Source organism: Emydura macquarii, unplaced genomic scaffold (assembly GCF_026122565.2).
Source record: "Emydura macquarii macquarii isolate MOO-44397 ecotype Brisbane River unplaced genomic scaffold, CSIRO-AGI_Emac_v2 contig_2207, whole genome shotgun sequence".
Classification (NCBI taxonomy): domain Eukaryota; kingdom Metazoa; phylum Chordata; order Testudines; family Chelidae; genus Emydura; species Emydura macquarii.
Genome location: NW_027132344.1, coordinates 3,182,414 through 3,204,450, shown reverse-complemented (window position 1 = coordinate 3,204,450; position 22,037 = coordinate 3,182,414). Strand labels below are relative to the sequence as shown.

The 22,037-nt window shown below is 46.3% G+C and overlaps 1 protein-coding gene across 2 annotated transcripts in view; it reads right to left on the bottom strand.

Moving 5' to 3' along the window:
• Positions 1 to 17,509: 17,509 nt before the first annotated feature.
• Positions 17,510 to 22,037, bottom strand: part of TMEM131 (transmembrane protein 131) — a 158,964-nt gene continuing 154,436 nt past the window's right edge. For both annotated transcript variants that reach the window (XM_067559993.1, XM_067559991.1), the window contains 3 exons: positions 21,724 to 21,821; positions 20,018 to 20,181; positions 17,510 to 18,496 (listed from right to left, as the gene is read on the bottom strand). In XM_067559993.1, coding sequence (XP_067416094.1) covers positions 18,197 to 18,496; positions 20,018 to 20,181; positions 21,724 to 21,821 — 562 coding nt within the window. In that variant the 3' untranslated portion in view covers positions 17,510 to 18,196. The remainder of the gene's footprint in view (positions 18,497 to 20,017; positions 20,182 to 21,723; positions 21,822 to 22,037) is intronic.

Genomic DNA, 22,037 nt, shown 5'->3' with positions numbered 1-22,037 from the left:
CTTACCTGACAGAGGCAACCCAGGCCACATATCAGAGCCTTCTGGATGAAGAGGACCACAACTATTGGGCTGTGAAGATGGTCATTCTGGATGCCCTTGACATTACTTCAATTCGGACACCTACTGCTCATTTGCTGAAGACTACACGGGAAGGCTGCGCCCATCAATGGCTGACCGTGAAGGTGACAGTCCTCATAGACCCCGAGGGGAAGCCTCTGTGCTCCCTTGTGGACTCCGGGTGTGGATAAAGCATGGTACAAGGGTGGTTGGTCTTGGCAGGCAACCAAATCTTAGGGCACGTCCACCTTCGGTGTGTTCATGGCAACGTGAAGACTTACCCAATGGCCCAGCTCACCCTAATGATAGATGGAGTGACATGGATAATGGCCATGAGTGTCAGTCACCCCAGACTTGCCATGCCCAGTGATCCTTGGCTGGGACTGACTGGAATTCCTGCAGCTACAGAGAAATGTGAGCCTCGAGGACCACCCAGCACAGCGACCTGGAGGGGGAGCTCCCTGCCGATGTCAAAACAGAGCAGGGGGAACCAGGCCCAGGTAACCCCTCAGCCTAGATAGAGGTTCCAAGCACACAAGAGGAGTATACACCAACCCAAGAAGAGAGGGAAAGACCCATCCTAGATCTGGCAACAGATTTTGGCCGCAACCAGTGGGAGGACCCCACGCTGAGCAGAGTATATGAGCGACTAACCTATGTGGATGGTGTGGTGACAGACCAACGACAACTCTAGCACTGGCCCTGGTTCGAACTCAGGCAAGCTCAGCTGTATCGGGTTGATCAGGAGGCCCCAAACCCAGTGTCATTGCCAGGCTACGCCTAGCCCATGATGTTCCTGCTGCCGGCCACCTGGGTCCTGACCTAGTTTTTTTTTGGGTTGGGTGTCTACCGGGATGTCTGAGGCTATAGTGCTTCCTGCCCCAAATGCCAGTTGGTGGCCCTGGCCAGAGTGGCGAAGATCCCACTGGTCCCTTTTCCCATGGTGGGGACCCCCTTTGAATAGATTGCCATGGATCTGATAGGGAAAGAAGTATTGCGGGGTTCTGCTACATTTTTGTAGTTATGGATTACATCATGTTTCCCCAAGGCCATCCTCCTGAAGAATGCCACCGCTCATACCATCGCGGTGGAATTCCTAAAGATCTTTGCCTAAGTGGGTGTACCCTAAAAGCCCCTCACTGACTAAGGAGTCGAGAGGTGAAGTTTGGCCCTACGTGAAGCATGTAATCTCCTGGGGATCAAGAGGCTTTGAACCTCCATATACCATCCCTAGATGTACAGGCTTGAGGAGCAATTTAATAGGGCTTTGACAGGGATGCTTAGGAAGTCTCCCCTGGAGGAATTACATCACTGGAACCAACTGCTCCTGCCTCTACTACTTGCCATCAGGGAGGTCCCACAGGCCTCCACCAAATTTTCGAGCTACTGTATGGGTGCCAACCTCGGAGGGTGCTGGTCCTGGTGCGAGAGACACGGGAGAAGACCTGTCCTGAACGTAGGGACTCCTGTAATATGTGCTGCAGTTGCAGGAATGGCTGGCCCAGGCTGCGACCATTGCAAAAGAGAGCCTCTAGACTGCTCAAGTCGCCCAGGCTTGAGTCTACAATCAGGGAACGCACACTTGGACCTTTAAGCCAGGAGAGTGACCTCATCCTGCTTCCCTCCGAAGAGTCCAAGCTACTAGCACAATGGCAGGGTCTGTATGAGGTACTCCACCAAGCTGGCCCAGTTCTGATATCTGCCAGCCTGATCAGCAGAAGAAGAAACAAATTTATCATCTCAACCTCCTCAAATCATGGCGCAAGAGGGATGGACTCCTAATTATGCCTTTTCCCCTGGAGCCTCAGCTGGGACCACAGCTCCCTGGGGAGACTGAACTGGCCAAGCCACTACTTGGGGACACCGAGGGGCAGAGGAAGCAGGCCAAGCACCTACTTGATGCATCCACGAAGATCTTTACCACTGTCCCTGGACAGAGCATGCTGGTCCAGCACACCATCCAGACAAATCTCAGTGAGCTGGTGTGTGAGATGACCTGCCTCCTCCTGCCACCACATGTGGGAAGCCATAGAACAGGAAGTATGGGCATGCTGGACCTCAGGGTTATCGAGCAATCATCAAGTGACTGGCACAGCCCCATTGTGCTGGTCCCCAAGCCAGAAGGGACCTGTCGGTTCTGCATAGACTTCTGGAGGATCAACATGATCTCGATGTTTGACGCCTACTCGATGCCCTGGGTAGGTGAACTACTGGACCATCTAGGGGAGGCCCAATACATCATGACCCTTGATCTGACCAAGGGCTATTAGCAGATCCCCCTGGAACCGGGGTTGAAGGAGAAGACAGTCTTTGCCACCCCCAATGGGCTCTACCAATTCACCAGGATGCCCATTGGCCTCCATGGTGCCCCCGCGATGTTTTAGCAGCTGACGGACCAACTTCTACAAGTCCATGTTGAGTACGCCGTGGCCTATCTAGATGATGTGGCCATATATAGTTGCTGCTGGGAAGACCACCTGAACCAGGTGGTGGCCATCCTCCGACCCCTCAGAGGAACCAACTTAACTGCGAACCCCAAGAAATGCTGAATCGGGTGGCAAGAGACAACCTATCTGGGGTATAGGGGAGGAATGGTCCTCACCCTGGTTGGGAAAGTGCAAACCATCCAGACCCCCCGCCACCAAAAAACAGGTTAGCCAATTCCTGGGACTCATCAGCTATTATCAGTGTTTTATCCCTGGCTTTGTTATGAATGCAGCTCCCCAACAGGTTATCCATGAAGGACCAACTGCAATGGGTACTCTGGTCCCCCAAATGTGAGATGGCATTTCAAACACTAAAGGACCAGCTATGCTGTAAACCCGTTCTATACAATCCCGATTTCATCCGCAGCTTTGTCATTAAAAGCGACGCCTCAGTGCGGGACTCAGTACAGTCTTCTCACAGAATATGGATGGCAAGGAGCATGTGATTCTATACATCAGTTGGAAGCTGTTCCCAAGTGCTCAATAACAGCACTATTGAAAAAGAAGCCATAGCGGTTAAATGGGCAGTGGAGGCCTGTAGGAAGGCGCAGTGGCCTTCCTTCGAGCCTGGGCCCGAGGAAGGGCTGCAAGGGCACGATCAGGCCCTAAACAGGCCGGCAGCCCAGTCTGCCTGGCCACTGGGCAGCCAGCCACCGATAGGTTCTGCCAGCCGGCCAACCCGGCAGCAGGGGGGCGGAGCCTCAGTAAGGACTGCAGCTACAAAAAGCAGGCCCTGTGGCTCAGAAGGGAGAGGGCTGCCTCCAGAGACAGATGTGCTGTCCCACTGGCTGCAGCGAAGGTCCAAACCGGGCCGGGCCTCTGCCCCAGGCAACCGCCTCCCAGCATCGAGGCCCACCTCTAAGGCCTGGATCGGGCCTCTGGGCTCCCTTGACTGGCCGAGGCCTACAGGTCTGAAGGACTGGGCCCAGCCTCGGGGCCGGAGTGACTGGGACAAGATCCCTGAAACTGAGGGCTGGGAGTTCCCCCCGGAAGCTGGCCCGGACTTGGAGGAGCTGCCGGACACCGAACCCCCGGAGACAGGACTAGACCTGGAGGAGTTGCCGGAGGCTGAGCCCTACCCCAAGCCATGGGACCTGGAGGATCTTCCTCTCGCTGAGGAGCTCCCTGCCTTACCGCCCATGGACGAAGAGGGACTGGCTGGTCTACCCCAGGCAGTGTATCCCGGCGACCCGGCGGATGCAGGTACCAGGGAATACGGGGAGGAAGGAGCCCAGGGACAGCCATAGGCGTGGCTGTACAAGGGGTAAGCCCAATCGGCGTGTTGCGGCAGGAGCCCTGCCGACTGAGTGGCAACACCTTTGCCACTGCTAGGGCCCTGGGCTGGGACGCAATGGAGTTGGGTGGGCCTGCGTCCCTCTCCCCTCCCCCCTATCCTTGACACCCTCAAAAAGCGAATATTGTCTCCTGCCCACTTGACTCGAGGTCACCGCTCCTTGCTCGCCCGCCCTGCCTGAGGGCCGGGGCGATAGTCTGCGGATGCTAATATCCCCCTTTGGTGGAGGGCGCAGTGGCCTTCCACCGAGCCTGGGCCTGAGGAACAGCCACCAGGACCAGACCGGGCAGGAGCCCTTTCTACAAGGCCCTTTGTACTACCTCCTGGGAGGCCCCTTTGTGGTGGTTGTTGGAGGCCCAGTACAATTTGAGTTGCTTGACCACTGTCCTACAAGCCTAGCATAGCTTCAATTGCTTGCTTGGCTATTCTGACCCCTGTACCATGACATCTTCCAGTTGGCAGAGACTGAATAACCTTATAGATGTCTCAGTTTCTGCATAGCATGGCATATAATAAGGCAAAATACAGATACTGTATGCTTGCAGCTGCACATAGATAACTGATGGGGACAACAAGTTATCCTTGAATGTCTGGGGGTATGTTTTTTTATTGCCACGGGGCATATTTTTACTCTGCCCCTCCTATCACCAGATGTTGTTTTGACGACCCCAATTGTTATGGTGAGAATGGAATGTAGTTAAGGGTGGAAACCCAATGTAGGTTATTAATGTCGTGTGGACTGGCTTGAGAGGGGGGGCATTTAGTATATTGTGTCACATCAGTATGGTAGAATCATAATAATCCATGTGGGATATGCCATGTCAAGTACTGTCAAGTAAGGTTATCATGTTCTAAGTAAGATAGTAATACTTACGTTCATGTGTAATATTTGAAATGGAAGTTATAGATGTATTTGAGATATCTGTATTTCAAATTGTTCTGCCTGGGCAACACCCCAGATGGGAAGGCTGCAGAACAATGGCCTGCATAATGGCCCATTAAGGCATTCCCAGGTGCAAGGGGCCCTGAGGGAGAAGCCAGCATCACCACTGAGTCACCAGAACCTGCTTATGTGACTATGGACTCCATTGCAGGCAGCCTACCTGATGAAGCATCAGGACTGTCCCATGTGACTATGGACTCCATTTTGGGTCTTGTGACTGCCCACAGGCCACATGGCCAGAGGAGGGGGTTTATAAGATCAAGCCAGAGAAACCATTTTGTCTTTGTTCCTGTCCAGTCTGCAGACCTACATTTATCTCTGGACCAATTCATCTTGCAACTGAACCGAAGGACTTAGACCCATCCAGGTACTGGATGTATACCAGAGAGAACTACACAAGCCTGCAAATCCACATTTCTTCCAGAAACCTGAAGTATATGGACTTTTAATCAATCTGTGATTTACTTTAACCCTTTAACATTTCTCTCATGGTTTATTTCTTTCTTTTTACAATAAACCTTTAGTTTAGATACTAAAGGATTGGCGGTTAGCGTGGTATTTTAGGTAAGATCCAAACTTATATTGATCTGGTGCTGGGGCTGACCCCTTGGGGTCAGTGGGAACCTTTTTAGCAAAGAGCAGAGAGTTTAAGTAACTGGTCTCTTTGCTGGACCTAGTGCTGATTTGGGAGCCTGGAGCTGAAATGCAGTAAAGGGGGCTGTGGGCATTTGTGGACTGGCTTCTTGATATCCAGTGTGGGGTAATCAGAAGCAGTTCATGGCTGGTTGGGAAGCTGGGCTTCAGTGTCACCCACCAGTGTGGGGAGAATCTGCTCTCCTTTTGCAGCCTGCCCTGACCTTGGCATTATCAGTTGGCAACCCTGGGCATGGGTCGTATCACAATTAGCATATATGATAATGAGAGAGAAATGATTAGGTGAAGGTTGTTTATGGAAGGGTATAAGTAGTCACCACTTAGCCAAAGGGGGGCGCTCCATCAACACCTGACTCCGCGGGGGGTGCTGCAGGTTGGACCAGAGGATCCACTGACTCCCTGGTGGGGCCCCTGAAGAAAGCCATTCCTGTATACAGCCTTCTGAGTAACTGCTTAGCTCTCCAGGCTTAGTGAGTATGATATATTCTAGTTAATTTTAGGCTTTGTATCTAACTAGTATATTTATAGAAAACCTTGCACATTAAACCTTATTGATCTGCAAATCGGGTGTACTGTGTCTCACTGGTATCCGCACTGATCACAAAGTGTCCAGAATCAACAGTGGTCACAGACCATTCACCCCTGAAATGGCTGCAACAGATGCGAGATAACAATGCCTGGCTGAAGTGCTGGTATCTGGCTCTCGAACTGTTCACTTTCATGGTACAACACCGAGCTGGTAAGGAATAGGGTAATGTTCATGCATTGTCACAGCTAGGGGAGGCAGACACAGCAAGCCCAGAGGATCGGAAGCTGGGTTTGAGGGTGTGTGTGTGTGTGTGTGTGGTGAGGAGGCATGGCCTCCGTCTGAGACTGACAGGGAGGGACTGCCACTCAATCCCTAGAGGGTAGAGCCAGGGAAGCCACACCCACCATGCCAGAAGCAGAGGGGCAGAGCCAGAACAGGAACAGGAAGTATAAAGGGCAGGCCACACAGCTGAGCTCAGTCAGGGCCCAGCCGCTGGAGGAGAAGGATGTCTCCTGCCCACTGCTGGAAGGAAGAGCCAGTGAGGACTCTGGCTGCTTCAAGGAAACACCCAATCTTCCTGAGTAGTAGGAGAGCCCTGACAGCGAGGGCTTGCTTGCTTGCTCTGCCACTGGTGATGTACCCCAGGAAGGCGGTTGATGACCCTTGGCTACAGGAACACGGGCACAGGGATGGAGGAAATAGCCCAGGGGTAGCAGATCTAGATCAGGCTGGGCTGGGCTCGAGCACCTGTCAGTGAGTTTTGGCTGGAGCCCCAGTGATCCAGTGGCGGAACACTCTGCCACTGATCAGGCCCCTGGGCTGGGACGCGGTGGAGTTAGGAGGGCTTGCATCTCCCTTCTCCTTGCCACGCAACCCCTGAGGTGTCAACATCACCCTGGCCTGTGAAGCATCTCTAGGCTATAGATTACTTGGCTCGCCCTGCCTGAGGGCCAGGGACAATAGTCTGTTTGCTAGCTCCGCCTTCCTGAGGGCCTCTGGCCATAGACTGCTTGCCTGCCTCACCCCGCTTAAGGATTTGAGCCATAGACTGTAGAGAGCTAATCCCTCTGCCTAAAGCTTGCTCACAAAGGTGTAGCCGCGAGGGAGCATGGCCTCCCTCCAAGACTGATAGGGAGGGACAGGCCACCTCCTCTATAGTTGGCTAGGAAACTCCTTCCAACTCTGGTGGAAGAAGATCTGGATTTAGTTACTCATGCTTTTGTCAACTGTTAGCTGGACTACAGAAATGAGATATACCGGGGCCTTAAGTCTTCAAACTCCAGTTAGTTCAGAACACTGGAGCATGTATCTTCAGCAACAGCGGCTACCACAAACATATCAGACCTGTCCTCTGCTTTCTACACTGGCTTCCTGTAGAATTTCAAATCAAATACCAGGTCTGAGTCTTTATTTTCAAAGCACTCCGTGGCCTGTCCCCAGGATATCTAAAAGATTGTCTAAGCTCTGAGATGAAGACTGTGGTTGACAGCTATACTCCTCTGACACTTTGGAATTCTCAACAATAAGAGTAAAGTTCATCTGTGAAGGAGACAGAACTTTCTCTGGGTGATCTGAGACCATGGAATACACTCCCCCAGGAGCTAAGGATCACAAACCTCACCAGCACCTGCTCCAAGTGCCAGGCACACTTCCTTGACCTTGTCTTCTTTACTATAAACACATAGCAACAGGTATATTTATATTAAAAGTAGTAATACAAAGAGATGTTGCCTATACAAGACACTTCACTGCATCTGCTTTCTCCTTTTGAAAAGAGGATGAGAGAATAAAACAGGTGTGTAATCATGTTGCTTGTTAGTGGTGTAGGCACCCTGTACTTCAGGGGCCTTGGAACTTGATTGGGAGTTTACAGTTGGGAAGAGCCTGGGAGACTACAACTCCCATGATGCCTTGGAGAAGAGGGGAGAGACACTTCCCCCTTCCAGAGGGACAGGAAATAGCATGTGGGGGACTCCATTTTGGTGCTAGGGTGGAGTGCAGCTGAGGCTGGAAGTTGCTGGCTACTGCCTGCTGCTGGAGTCCCAAAGCTGCTGCTGCCTGCTGACTGCTGCTGGGGTCCCAAAGCTGCGGCTGAGAGCCTGCTGGAGCCTGTTCGAGCAGGAAGCTTCGGAGGTTGGTGGCATTGGCCAAGCCAGGGCAGGGACTGAGCCTAGAGCTGCCTGAGGTGGGCCTGCAGTGGAGGTAGTGTGAGTGCCCCCCCCCCCTCAGAGAAGTTAAGTTCAAAGAGATAGAACACACAAAAGCACTTACACTTCACTTCAGTATAACAGCATGTTGTTTGGGGCAGGGCGTGTAAGGGAAGGGGCACTGCACAGAGCCTTTCACTAGGCCTGAGAAGAGGCAGAGGGAGAGTCTTTTCAAGCAGGGCCAGGACTGCAGACATTTCGTTGGGCCAACTCCAAACCTCCAGCGTGACAACTGAGCTGAACTGGAACACCGAACCCACAGAGTGCTGTCTTCTGCAGATCTTCAAGCGCGCCCACGCAAGCAAGGGGTTAGGGCTCTGAACTCTTGGGGAGTGTACACTCTGCAGGTGGGGTACACAGTGGCAGTGTAAATGGAAGTTTAGACAAGTTTCATTTGTTTTCATACTAATTGTATTAATTGGTTTATTCAGCTGCCCTGTGGATTTAATATAATAGTGATGTTTAGTTGCAGTCTGTTATGCCATATTTCTTTAATTTGTTAAGTAAAGTTGTGTTAACCTTAATTTAAGTATATTGGATGTTTAGTTTGCATAAGTGCAATTGTTAAGTTAGACCTGTCTCAGATTATTATTATCATCAGACTAGGTTTAGTCCTGGAAGCTCCCAAGGCCCGCTATTAAGCGTGTGCAGGGGCCAGCCAGGTGGAGGCACCGCCAATTTTAAATTCCTTTAAAAGTAAAGGGACTGCAGCAGAGGGGTGGATAGAGGATTCCCACCTATCCTACATCACCGCTGGGATACTCAGGATCTCCTTTGTTGTTAACAACCTTAGCGCCCTTGCACACAGGTGAGTGTTGCCGGCTCCCAAGTAACCCAGAAATAGAAGGGGGTTACAGTGGATTGGAATATTTTGGTAATGTGTGATATAAAACATATACAGAACAGAAGGTCTGTATCATGGTCTCTTGCTTAGGTCACCCAGAGCAGTGAGCCACTGTGTTACCACTCTGCCTCAGTAAGGGTGAGTTTTAGGTGAGATAATGACCTAAAAGTAGTATATGGTATATGATGTCTTGCTTAGGTCACCCAGAGCAGTGAGCCACTGTGTTACCACTCTGCCTCAGTAAGGGTGAGCTTTAGGTGAGATAATGACCTAAAAGTAGTATATGGTAAAATATTTACAGGAAGTAACAATTTACTTGTATCATTGTAGTTCACAGGACCCCAATTGTGGATCAGGACCCAATTGTGCTAGGTACTGTACAAACACAAAATGTAAATACTGTTTCATTGCATGGGTTCTCTCTGACTGCGTTATAGCTGATATATTGTAACTGACCTTTGAAAACTGACACATCTCAAAGTAGTACATTGACTTAAGCCACAGGGTGGTGCTGTTGATCTATATTTAGAGCTCTCTAGTTCTTTGCTGCAGAAAAGAAATTAATTGTATTGTTCAAATCTGTTGAGTTAGAGAAGCTGTGCTTTGCAAATCACTGATTTAATCACAATTGTTGGTAGTCTGGGGGAATTTTGCCAGTGTGGTTTCTACTGCCCTAGGGACTAGATAAATGAATCTTCTCAAAGAGGCTCCAATAAGAAACACAAAGAAAAGTACAGTAAAATGTTGATTTGCTGCAGTTGTCTGGCAGCAGTCTTCTGATTTCAGCAATATTCTTCTCTTATTCTTTTAATAACTGCACAAGATAGATTTTATGCTTCGTAGCGTATGATTAATGGGCCTAGTTTTCACCCAGGACTGTCCCTCAGGGGATGCAGAGCCTGGGGCAAACCACACTGCGTGGGCCCCCTACCTGGCTCCAGTGGCATACCCTGGGTCTCTGGTGCCTCCCCCTGTGCAGGGCAGGAGGGGTCCCTGCCTCCCACAAGACAGTGCTGCCCTTCAGCTGCCCCAAGGAGGCGGGGTGGTCTGTACCTGCCGGCGGGCTGGGGGCCAGCAGGAACACGCTGCTTACCTCTTCCTGCATGCGGTGGAGACTCTGGCCAGTCTCCGCCGGCTCCCTGCCCCACCGCCCTCCCCCGCAATTACTTGTTGCACGGTGCCTGCCTCTCCTGTCCCAGCCTCGGACAGGGTGGCCTCCCCCCGACTTGCGGGGGACACCAGGCCAGCCCTTCACAACGCGTAGGGTGCAAGGCATGCCGGAGACTCTGAGGAGCAGCTGCTGCTGTGTGTCGTAAAAGGCTGGCCTGGCACTCCCCTGTAAACTAGTGCCTGGGAGCCTGGCTCCTGCCAGGTCCCAGGGTAAAGCCAGGACCTTGGCAACAGCTGCCTGGTCTGTCACACAGCTGGGTGGTAGGCTGCAGCCATCCACCTTCTGCCTGGTCCCCAATCCCAGCTGGGAGGGCTGGAGCCTCCAGCCTGGTCGGGGGGGGCCCCAAAACTTGTGACCGGGGCAGTTGCCCCAAGCCACCCATCTTAGGGATGGCTCTGTTTTCATTTTAAATGGCTACAAGCATCAGTTGAAACTCAGGGTGAGGACCTGAATCCAAAATTTGTAGTTTTAAAACAAACTCTAATGACCTGATCTCCTTGGACATTGCTTAAGGAATATCAGACTTCCACTGTGTGCTTTGTGAGCTGAGAGGGAAAAATCCATGTTGCATCTTTCTACAATTTGAGTTCATCTGGCCTGGAAAAGGGAATCTTCTTTCACCCACACTAAAACATTCAGAACCTGGATTTGTTATTTACATTACACATGCTCACTTGTTTTGTTCGCAGTTTATCTGAACTATACCGTTTCCCGTGCATTCTCTGTCCAGTCACTTTACAAGCACTAATGAATTTAACGCTCATGATTCTGTACTTCTATGTGCCAGGCAATGTAGTGAGGAAATCTCTTGCTGGATGTTCTCATAATCCGTTGGACTTTGAAGGCCTGATCTTGCAAACAGTAAAGTCAATGGCAAAGCTCTCAGCGTCTTCAATGAGAACAGGATTTGGCCCTTAGAGGTACATGTGCAGCCTCTAGCAAAGCAATTTTGAGTTGCAGGTGCAAGAAAGGGCCCCCTTTGGTAGATTTCTAGTTGAAAGTGGGGTTATTCTCTGTGCCAGTTATAGCTGATGCCAGAAGAAGAACGATTTCAGATGTTGGCTCAGCTTAGGTGCTGCAGGGAAAATCACGCTGTTCTTTGTAGCCTCACACAATCACCAATAGTAAAGATTTTAGAAGCAGAACTTGGCTGAGAATTTTGCTGATGTAGGACACACTCTAGCTTGTTCTTGCAGTGCAGTGGGATTTGTGATGCTGACAGTGGTAAAAATCCTTCTTTCCCCTCAGTCATCTAAATAGCTATGACTGGAAACAGAAGCAGCCCACTGCAGTAACATGGTGCAGTTTCAGTCACCTTTCTGTGGCCCTGCAGGGTTGAGCTCCCTCAAAATTCTGACTAAAGCCTCTGGTGCACTTGTAAGAACAGGACCTAGATTTTATATTTTACATGCTGTAAGAAGTCTCCAGCACTGCTTGCACTTGGCCTAATTATAGGGAGTCTCTAATTAATAAAGGACCATTTACTCCAGGAACAGCATCCTCCTGCTGAGACTTTTGGACTGAGGGAAGCTTTATTTCTCTTTCCTTTCTATTAAAAAGCAGAGCACTTAACCCCCCTCACCTTCTATTGCCACCAAACTTGCCTGTTTCTCTCTGCCTCATACCTGTTGCCTTCACTGCATTGGCTTCTAGCATGAGTAATTTAGGAAGTGGCAGTGAGTGAAATTAGGTCACATTAGGAGAACAAGGTCAGGGGAAGAGACAGGGTGAAAACCCCCAGGGCTCAGAAACCCTACCAGAGCCACATCCCAGCTAGTCACGTCTAACCACATAAGAGGTAACACTACTGTTACTTTGGCCAGGTCTATAGCTACTTAAGTTTTCTTCCGGTTTCCAGAGGCTGTCAGGGCACGTGATCACATGCTGCTTCCCCAATGACGCTAGTCATTTTGCAGTGGTACCACCTTTGGATCCTACAGCCCTCCCCTAATTGCAACCCCTTGGTAGTTTACTGCCTCTCCCTGCATAGAGGACAGGCAGCTCAGATACTGCCATCATCGTCTGGCCTGCACTGATGCCAAGATCACTGTAGTCTTCATGATGATCAAAGCCCCCTGCCACACACCTGGAAAGGGGAAGCAAGAAGGGTGGACAAGGCAAGGCGATGAGAGAGGATTATCAGAAGGCAAAAGGAAGAAGACTATCTTAAGCAGAGGCAGAAGTAGCATGGGGAATGGAGAGGGTTAAATGGAGTCAATGAAAGGTTAAACAAATTGCACTGAAGGAAGCTAGAGAATAACTGGAATGCAGAAGAGTAAAAATGAGTGAGTGGAATGGCACGGTCATGCACATTAGTGTTAATAAATATGGCCTCTTACTGTCAGCTCTGATACTGTACTAGCTAAGGCCCACATGCTTGCTGCTCAGTTAAAACAGGCTAATGAGCTTCTGGGCCACTGAGTTGGCTAGCACAGGTGCAAATGAACACAGACCCACATGCTCCTTGACATTGGGATGCCTTGTATGTGTGGCCGTAAAGCTGGTGCAGAAGGATACTTGAAGGACAGTGGGGCTTTGTAAGAAATCCTAGCTCATCACTTCCATTCCTGCTGTTGCATGGGTTACAGGGCCTGGGCTTCCCAGCACCCTCATGATTCAGACAGCTGTCATGGCCTCTTCAGCTACTTGCAGCCTGTATAAAACTTAGCATAAGTACTAAAGATCAGGTCTGGGCCTAGCTATACCAGGCTTACCGGAGCAAAAAAAGCTTAAACACAAATGGTTCACGTCTATGCTAGAGGCTAAAAACTAATATGACCTGTGCATATGTATGTATACAAAAAAATCTCTCCCACCCAGTTCATGCATGAGGGTTTTGAATATGATGGATTGGGATGACAGTGAGAAGATGATTAGTTGCACTAAGAGAACAAGTTACTCCAGACAAGAGCCCTATCTTGGCTCTGTCTCCCAGCAAGGAACCTCTCTCTCCGCCCCCCTCCCCCCCCCCCGGGGGCACAGGCCCCTGGAAAATGACTAGTGACTGAGTTATTATAACACTGGTTACGTTACAAGAGTTTAAGAATGGAGCAAAAGACACAGACTATTTATGCAGAAAGTAAAACTGGTCAGAAACTTGCTGAAGTGAAAAACAAAATAGTTTCCTTTTCTAATTTCAGAACTGTACATAAACACCCTGTTAAGGACCCACAGTCTTGTCAGCAGAGCAGCAGTAAGAAAAAATTAAAGCTAATAGCTCAAAAAGGATTTCCAGCCCCAGTTTGGTCTTGAATTAGAAAAGGGAGGCATGAGTATGAGCCAGAAAAATTCTATTTTGTGGTCAAGCCTGCTTCTATGAACTAGATGCACATGGTTAAATAACTAGAAAGCAAAAAGGAAAAGGAGTCTTCTGAAGCAAGAAGCAGTAAGGGGGAAAGAATATTCTCCCCACCGCAGTTGGCAGCATTCTTTAGACTAACGGTTCTCAAATGCGGCCACCAGGGGGTTTCCTGTGTGCCCACGAGCAGTTGGGGAGGGAGGGGTAAGTGACCCCCTCCCTGCCCCAGGTTCCACACCCCTTCCTACCAGCCATTAGCTGTCTGCCAGTGCCTGGGGTCCCGACTCGCCTTTCCGGCACTCACCCCCCTTTCCTCCCTCTCTCCCTGCCAGCCACTCGATTGCCTCCAGGGTCCTTGCATTCACCCACTCCTCCCTGCAACCGTGCAAGTGACCTGCACCCCCCTCCCTAAGCTCCAGTTCTTCCCCCACAAAGCAGCCTCCTTCCTGCCTCCTGTCAGGTGGCTCAGGGCAGCGGCTGCACATGTAGCCAGACTGGCTGCTCTGCAGGGAAGAGCAAGTAACTCCCTCGAGCCACCTGACAGGCACTGCAGTTCTTCCTGCATCCCACTCACCTGAAAGGTAAGTGAGGCATCCTTTCTATTCAGAGCTCTTCAGCTTTTCCTAATAGTCTGATCCACACAATTGATGCATCAAAACCCAGAACTACTTATTTGGACATGTATATGTGCATGTTTATTTGATTTTCCTAATGTTAACTGAGTATAGATTAGGAAAAATTGTCAATGCGGCGACCAGAAGGAGTTGGTGGCCAAACCCCGAGCCCACCAAAAAAATTGTTGTGAGAACCCTGCTTTAGACAATAGACATTGCTGCAGCAAGAGCTATATAGCATACGCCAACCTTAGTCAATGTGTGAGGCAGGGAATGGGCTAACATTGAGGAGAAAACACAAACTCTCATGCAGGTTTATACCATACTATTTGGCAATTAGGGAAGGTACAGTTCAAGTGAAAGCATTCCTTGTGAAGCACAGTTATAGGTGAGTTAGATCTGTGTATATGGAGCCTATTAGGTCATCCTGGCCAGTGCCAGTCCCAATGCAAGATAGTTTCTTGCACTGTAAGCTTTCTACAGCTCAGTTTCATCTCAGCCCAAGTTTAACTTTTTAGGCCACACTGAACAATTTCTCTGGGTTGCACACAAATATTTGGTCAAGTGCTCTGTACTTCATCTATGATCTTACATTCTCTTTAGTTCCTTTGTTAAATTTGGTTAATTAGCCTTGACTTCTCTCCAATTTGACAACATTTCTGTGGTGGCGGGGCCTGGATAGAATGCAGTATTTGAGGTACTCTCTCCATTGCTGTACAGGAACAGTGGTAGTTCTGGGGCAGTTAGATCTTGCCCAAAATTCCTTTGCTTTTTTGGGCAGTCCTTGCTTTCCACCTATGGAATAGAATATTCTATAGCTGTTTTACAGTAATTTGCATTTGTTCAGGTTTAATCTCTTATTTCTACCCAGCTCTCAATCTCTATTGGTACTTCTCATTTTAGTGTCCTATCAGTACAGCCAAAAGCTCTGCTATACTTCAGGTTTAACTAGCAATAGCCCTCTTTAAAGAAAAGATTTTTCTAGATACCATAGACATGTTTCCCACTTTCAGATCTCAGCTCCAGAGGCAGACAGGTTCAGAACTGCCCAAGGTCTTATATTTCTGGTCATCTAAGTCAGCAGATGGAATGGAACAAAGGCTGTGGTGATTGGCCAGAAGCTGTTCCCTCACTTCCTTCAAGAATTTTTTTCTGACTATGGTGAGCAAAGAAGTTCCTCACAGGACTTCGTCTGCCGCTGCTCTGGATGCTATTTTGGTCTTTTTCCCCATGAATTAATTGGGATTAGATTTAAGGCAGGTGCCTCATATTCAGAGCATCCATCTTTATATGTAGAGTTTGTCTGCTTCTTATGAAGCATTTGACTATTACACTTTAGATGAAGTATCAGGCTTCAGGTTGTGCTTACAACTCCTTTTTTCTGAGCAACAGTGGGAAATTTCTAGCAACTGTGTATCAAAACATACACAAATTAGTTCAAATTACTGATACTTCTTTGCCTCATTTTATTGAGCAAAATGAGTTATTACTCCAGCTAAGGCCTTATGAGTGCTGAGCAGAGTAGGACAGCTGTGTCCAGTTCTGGGCACCACATTTTAGGAAGTGGACAAGTTGGAGAGAGTCCTGCCCTAGAGGAAAGGTTTGAACACACCCAGATTTTTTTTTTTTCCGGCCTTGAGAAAAGAAAACAGAACGGGGGCCTGATAAGTCTTCATAACAGCCCTTATTTTTGATCAGTTGCTCTCCCTATCCCCTGAAGGTAGGACAAAGTAACTAGCTTAATCTGTCAGGAGGGGTATTTATGTTAGCTATTAGGAAAAGACTTTCTAAACTTTAAGGGTAGTTTAAAAATACTGGAATACGTGTCCAGAGGAGATTGTGAAATACTCGTCATTGAAGATTTTTAAGAACAGATTAGATAAACACTTCTCAGGAATAGTCTAGATATACTTGATTCTCCTCAGTACAGAGGGCTGGACTAGATGACCCCAAGTTGCATTCCAGGCCTACTTTTCTATGATGCTATGAAAACCAAAGAGCTTTCATCAAAACTAGGAGGAGTATTTAAAAAAAAAAACATGGAGCGATTCCTCAGTTTTTTCACTCTTCAAGAGAGGAACCTTGTGTGTGGGATCTCTCTCAAGAAGGTAAAATTGCCTATACTTTTGTTTCTTAGGTTCTTTTGTGACTTCTGCAGATTCACACTTGCTGCTGTGTATAGTTGGAGTTCAGGAGGGAGTTCTTGCTTTAGTTTCTATCCATGCAGCAATAGAACACAGGGAAGGGCTCATGTCTGAGCGCCAAAATTCAAGAGTTGTATGCATATTCCTGTCTCACACTAAGAAGCAGAACTTGGAGAGGCAGTTCTTTAAAGCAGCAGAATAATTTTCCTGATGTCACATTTAGCATTTAAGGCTGCTTTAGCCAGATAAAGTCAAAATAAATCAAGGCTTGCTGATATTTTGAATAGTTAGTAAATATATTGTGTTAAAAGCTATTGTAAATGGAGGCTCATTATTAAATCGTCTCAGACCTTCTTCCAAAGGCCTGCTAGAAAAAAGATATAGCGCTTTAACTGCCCTATACTTAACACATGAAGGTTTTGTTGTTCCCTTTCCTCTGAGACAAGCTAGAGGACGGCTTAGAGAAAATATGCTAGGACATGTCAGTGGCTCTTGTCCACAGAATGAGCAAATAAAGAGCTGGTAACAGGCTGTCTTGTAAATGTTTTAGTTTAGCTTCCAAAAGGTAGCAGAACACACTATATACAAAAAATGGTTGGTGAACTCAAAGATCTAGCTGTCATCCGGGACACTACCATCGGGGAATTCCCAGGTTTTCTTATATTCCTCTCCTCCATTTCTAAAGTTCCTCTTTCAGTGGGTGACAACACAATCTATTGTACCATTTGCAGCATGCACACTGCTCCTAGCAGCGTTACATGTCTTACCAGTTGCAGTCTGCAGCTCTTATCCCCAAGAAGCACTGTGTGCAGAATATATTTGATTCGCTGCTGGCAAAGGGCACTATCAAAGCAACAGGAGTGAACTTGATCAGTGGACCCAAGGGACACAGCTCTGGAGGAAACAATGTGCCTAGAATTGCTGTCTAGTGACTCACTGACTGACAGGAAAGCAGTATTGCCAGATTAGCAGCAACTGCTATCACTCAGCCTGTTGCCAGCAAACTTTACAGCAGCTGGCTTGCAAAAGAAAGTTTATACTTTCTTCTACCGAGCAAACCTCCAAGTAGGTGACTTGCACCAACAGAGTTCCACTGCTCTGGAAATAACAGCCCACAATGGAAGGTCTTTCATGTGCAGGGGGTTCCAGCTTATAAAGTCCACTTGCACAGAATGAAAATTGTCCTGACACCATTAGAGCCAAACAAATCTGTACATATGCAAGTGTACTAAGTCTGGAGCACAGAAATACTATATAGACAGTTTTTGAAAAAAGCATTATTTATTTTAAAGTACAACCCAAAGTTGTATCTGTAAGAAATGCACAAGGTATCTTGTTTCTTCCACAAGTCTTGGCTATGTGCATTTCAGTTCAACCTACAAATGCATTCAGGTTTACAAATGTACAAACAGCACAGAAATCGTGTATAGTCTTAACAGAATGAATCCTCTTACATTCAGCCATTTTTGCTCTTAATGTTTTTACATTCTTAGAATCTGTGTTAACAAAGACAGCCTTATTTTAAAAAAATACTCTGCATTTTTTTGCACAAGGTGCTTTTTTAAAAAATTAGATCTCGGAGCATAATACTGGAAAAAAATTAAAAACCAAAACTGGTACTTTGATAAAATTGTTGCATGCTGGGACCATTTTCTAATTCAAATTGTCTCCTCTATAAAGAATGGCAGATGATAAAATATGAAACCAATTAAATTGTTCTGATTTACAAATCTTAGCTGAAGTTTGGTTTGTCACCAGACTGACTTCTTCAAGCTTAACTCTGATCTCACACTATCATAATTGTAAGGTAGACTTTAAAAGGAGAAAACGATGACTGTGTTGCAAAAGGGGAAGAAAAAAGTAATCGTAATAACAGCCTGAAAATGATGTTTCAAAAATGGCATATTCAGAATTGTATCATGATCTGGATAAAAGTCCCTTCGTAGAGCTTAATTTCAGTTTTCATGAGGATATTGAGTGTTAGACCAAGGATCTGAGCTTCTTCTGCCAATTGTAGGGCTCCAAATTCGCCATGGATTATAGGCCTGTCCCATGTCTTCAGACGGGTTAGTAACACTGGCAGCAGTAGATGGAGGAGGAGCAGGGGAGTTTTCACTACCCATGAGATCAATAACAGATAATGCATTTGCTGGAGTGGTGAAGGGAAGGGTGCTGTTGAGGTTACTTGACCAAATAGAACTGCTGAATGGAGTGGTGGTCGAAGACCACAGGCCACTGGGATTGCCAAGGATTGACTGCAGTATAGAAAAATTAATGCTGCATTAACAACAGGTTTATAACTGTGACCAACAGTCTTAGTCACTGCTCTTTGTCTGGCAGCTTTCAAACAAATACTTCTTTTAGCTCAGACATGTTTAGTTATAAAATTGTCAGATGCACTGAATTTCAACATATCTGAGCTTTCTGATGCCTGGATAAAAGTCTAGTAAGTTTCTGCATGTTAAAAAATTACATACCAATGAATTCTCCATTTGAGGGCAAAAATCAACACTCATTTTTGAAAATTAAAAGCAACAACCTGAATTTTGATTCTCAAGATTTTCACCTGGAATGTTTAATCTCTTTATATACGCATTTTTCCCCCAGGAATGGAAGTGTCATCCCTGCTTCTATCTGAAAACTTGTTGGAAACTAATGCACAAATAACCTATGCACCAGCAAAAGGAAACTCCTGGGAATTGTGGTGGGTGACATAGGTAGTAGCTACAGAGGATGCTAGTGTTATCAAAGTGACACTTTTATCTCTCCTGTGTCACTAAATGGTGAGCTAAACGATTAAGGTTTAACAAAAAGGGGTGTGTATTACACCACCTAAACTCCTACTATGAGGTAAATGCTGCACTGAAACAGGGAGGAAACTGTACACAAACTATTTTCTCATATGCTGTAAATACTAACTGTAGTAAGAGAAAAATGTGTGATGATACAGTTCAAAACAAAAATCCTTCCCAATTGCTCTCCTGAATGTCAGATTCTCCATACTAAGTGAGTAAAATACAGAGTGTGAGGATGAGTGTGTGGAGCTACTACTACTTGTGTGAATGTAGGATCTTGTCTTCTTCTTTCTAGCTATATGCAAGACCTGTGTTTTAAAGTCAATGGTCATCAAAGAGTTTATTCTTCAGTTTCTGATTTTTTCTCCCCTGCCTTTATGGCCTTTGCTTTTAAGTTATAGAGTTAAGATAAATTTGTGACTCTTGAAGAGTGGGTATGAAAGCATCATGTGTCTTGGACTGCAGTGATTTAGAGGTTAGGGAGGTAATGGGGCTACCGCGAAGAATCAAGATCTGCCAAATGTCACCTTGGCTGTTCTTAACTGTGCATAAAATTGGAAGGAGTAGCTTGACAGGTGATAGGCTTTCGGTGCAGGATAGAGAGGAGCACTATGGGTGTGTGTGTGCAATGCTGGAAGTGCATTGGTACCAAATACAAGTGGCTTTATAAAAATTCCAGGTGCTTGCAACATTACTGTAAGACTGGCCATAAGACAGTATTTTGTGTAAAGCGATGTGCACTGATCTATGTACAGGTGAGTAATCTTTTTCAATGGTTTCTACAGCACCAGTATGATTTTAATAATTGTTTTTATTCAACAGTTATTTTATTTTGACTACCTAAAATGGTGAATGAGTAAGCTCTTCATTCTCAGCCCTTCATTTGAAGATTGGATGAACTTTCAGCAGCACTCAATTCAAAAAGACTCTAAATACTACTGATGTCACATGGCAAAAAGATTATATAGCCTGTGTACTTACTGCACTTGTGTGAGTTGGGGAACCTGAATTTGTTGGCCAAGAGGGTACAGAACCTGTAGTCGAAGAGTCCCAGATGGATGAAGGGATGTTACTAAATTCACTCCAGTTTCGCTGCATATCCTGGCCATAAGCAGGTCGAGGGAGTCCAAGTTTGCTGAAAACCTCTAAGAAGGAAAGAAAATAAACATGAAGACAAACAGAGAAAATGTAAAAACACAGTATCATAGTGTAAGATTTTCCACAGTGCTGTGGATACCAATGCAGGGAGAGAAAGACAGGAAAAAAGAGAAAGCTCATGTAACAAAAAAATATAGATCCTATCTGCTATGCCAGATAGAGTATCTGAATAACTCATCCAGTGCAACCTTGGAAGCTTGCTGTCCACAGTTGACAATTTACTGGAACCAAGATCATACTTACTGAAAAAGTAACACACTCACTACATATGGTTTACTGGATATTAGCTCATTAGTGCTAGGAACAGGGATTCCTTGACCCTTACAAAGTACATCGGTGTTGGCAAGTTCTGTCAGGAATTCTTAATGACAAATTAATAAAGCCCAGAAATGGAAGAGGTTAAAGTGATGAAAAAGTCTCTCAGGCATCATACTTGCATCATTACCCTTTGCAGTTACAGCTGTAATGGAAGAGTTTTTTTCACTGCTATAAAAAAAGTCAAAACTTCCATACTGGATAAGTCTCACAGTCCATCCTGTCCACTATCATTTCTGAAAGTGGCCAACACCAAGTGATTGAGAGGAAGGTGCAAGAACCCCACAGTAGGCACATATGATCTCATCCTGACCCCCAACAGGTCGAGATTGATTTAAGCCCTGAAATATGAGGTCTGTATCTGTTCCAAAACTGTTTCCATTAATTGCTGTAACTCTGCAGTGTTGTTATCCAAATAAACTTCCAGTCCCACTTTGCCTCAGTGACATTTTGTGGTACCAAGAATTTAGTAAGATTCAGAGTTCCACAATCTAATTATGAATTGAATGTAAGTGTTTCCTTTGATCAATTTTGAATTTTCTACCTTTCAGTTTCATTGAAAATCCTCTGGTTCTTTTGTTCTGAGACAAGGAAAACAGAAGCTCCTTACCCAGCTACCCTAGAGCATTTGTTATTTTATACAGCTTTTATATCCTCCGGCTTTGGCAATTTGAATACTGGCATGTTGTTGGGGGAGGAATAGGGAGAATTTCCCACTGCTAGTTACCTTTCTGTTGATCTCCCATGAGCCTGCTAACTAGTATTTCTGGAAGCAGCATTTCCTTCCAGTACTCAAAAAAAGCACCATACTACCACAAGAGAAGTCAATCTAACACAGCCAAGACCCAATGGCATAAATTTGAGATCTCATAACACTTCAAAGCAGAAAACTATTTGAAACTCTCAGCTTCAAATAAGAGTATAATCTCAGCCTACTTTCTGTTCCTAACCAAGTGAAGCAGCAAACGTCAGTTGCCTTTCTTTGTCCACTTTACAACAATCAAAATCAGAATGTTACTCTGGCTACAGTTTCAGCACAAGGAATATCAATAATAAGATGCTAAATATTTCTTCGGGGTTTCGATATTAGACTATTCCACCAACAGTCTTTCTTCTTATACCAAAAAACTGAATAACTATTTTTATATTTCCAATATGGAGAAATAATTTTTCCACTGTTTATTATTTTCTAATTTTAGAATTAAATAACTCACCTCCAGTTAAGTTAAAAGAATTTCCAAATGCTGAGAATGAATTGAGGGGTGTGAAGTCAGGGCTGCTAGGGTTGCTGATGGGACTCCACAAACCAGAACTAAATATTACAGAGGGAGGAACAATACATAAAGTTAACACTGAAATAGTATAATTATTGATAACTTAGTGCTGTACATAAGCATTGTGTGTAATAAATAGGATACCATGTAGAAAGAGAACTGAAATGACCGAGTATTTTAACATAAAATTTAAAAAACCTAACTCCTTTCACCATGATTGCACTCAGATCATTTAGATTTCTCCTACAATATAT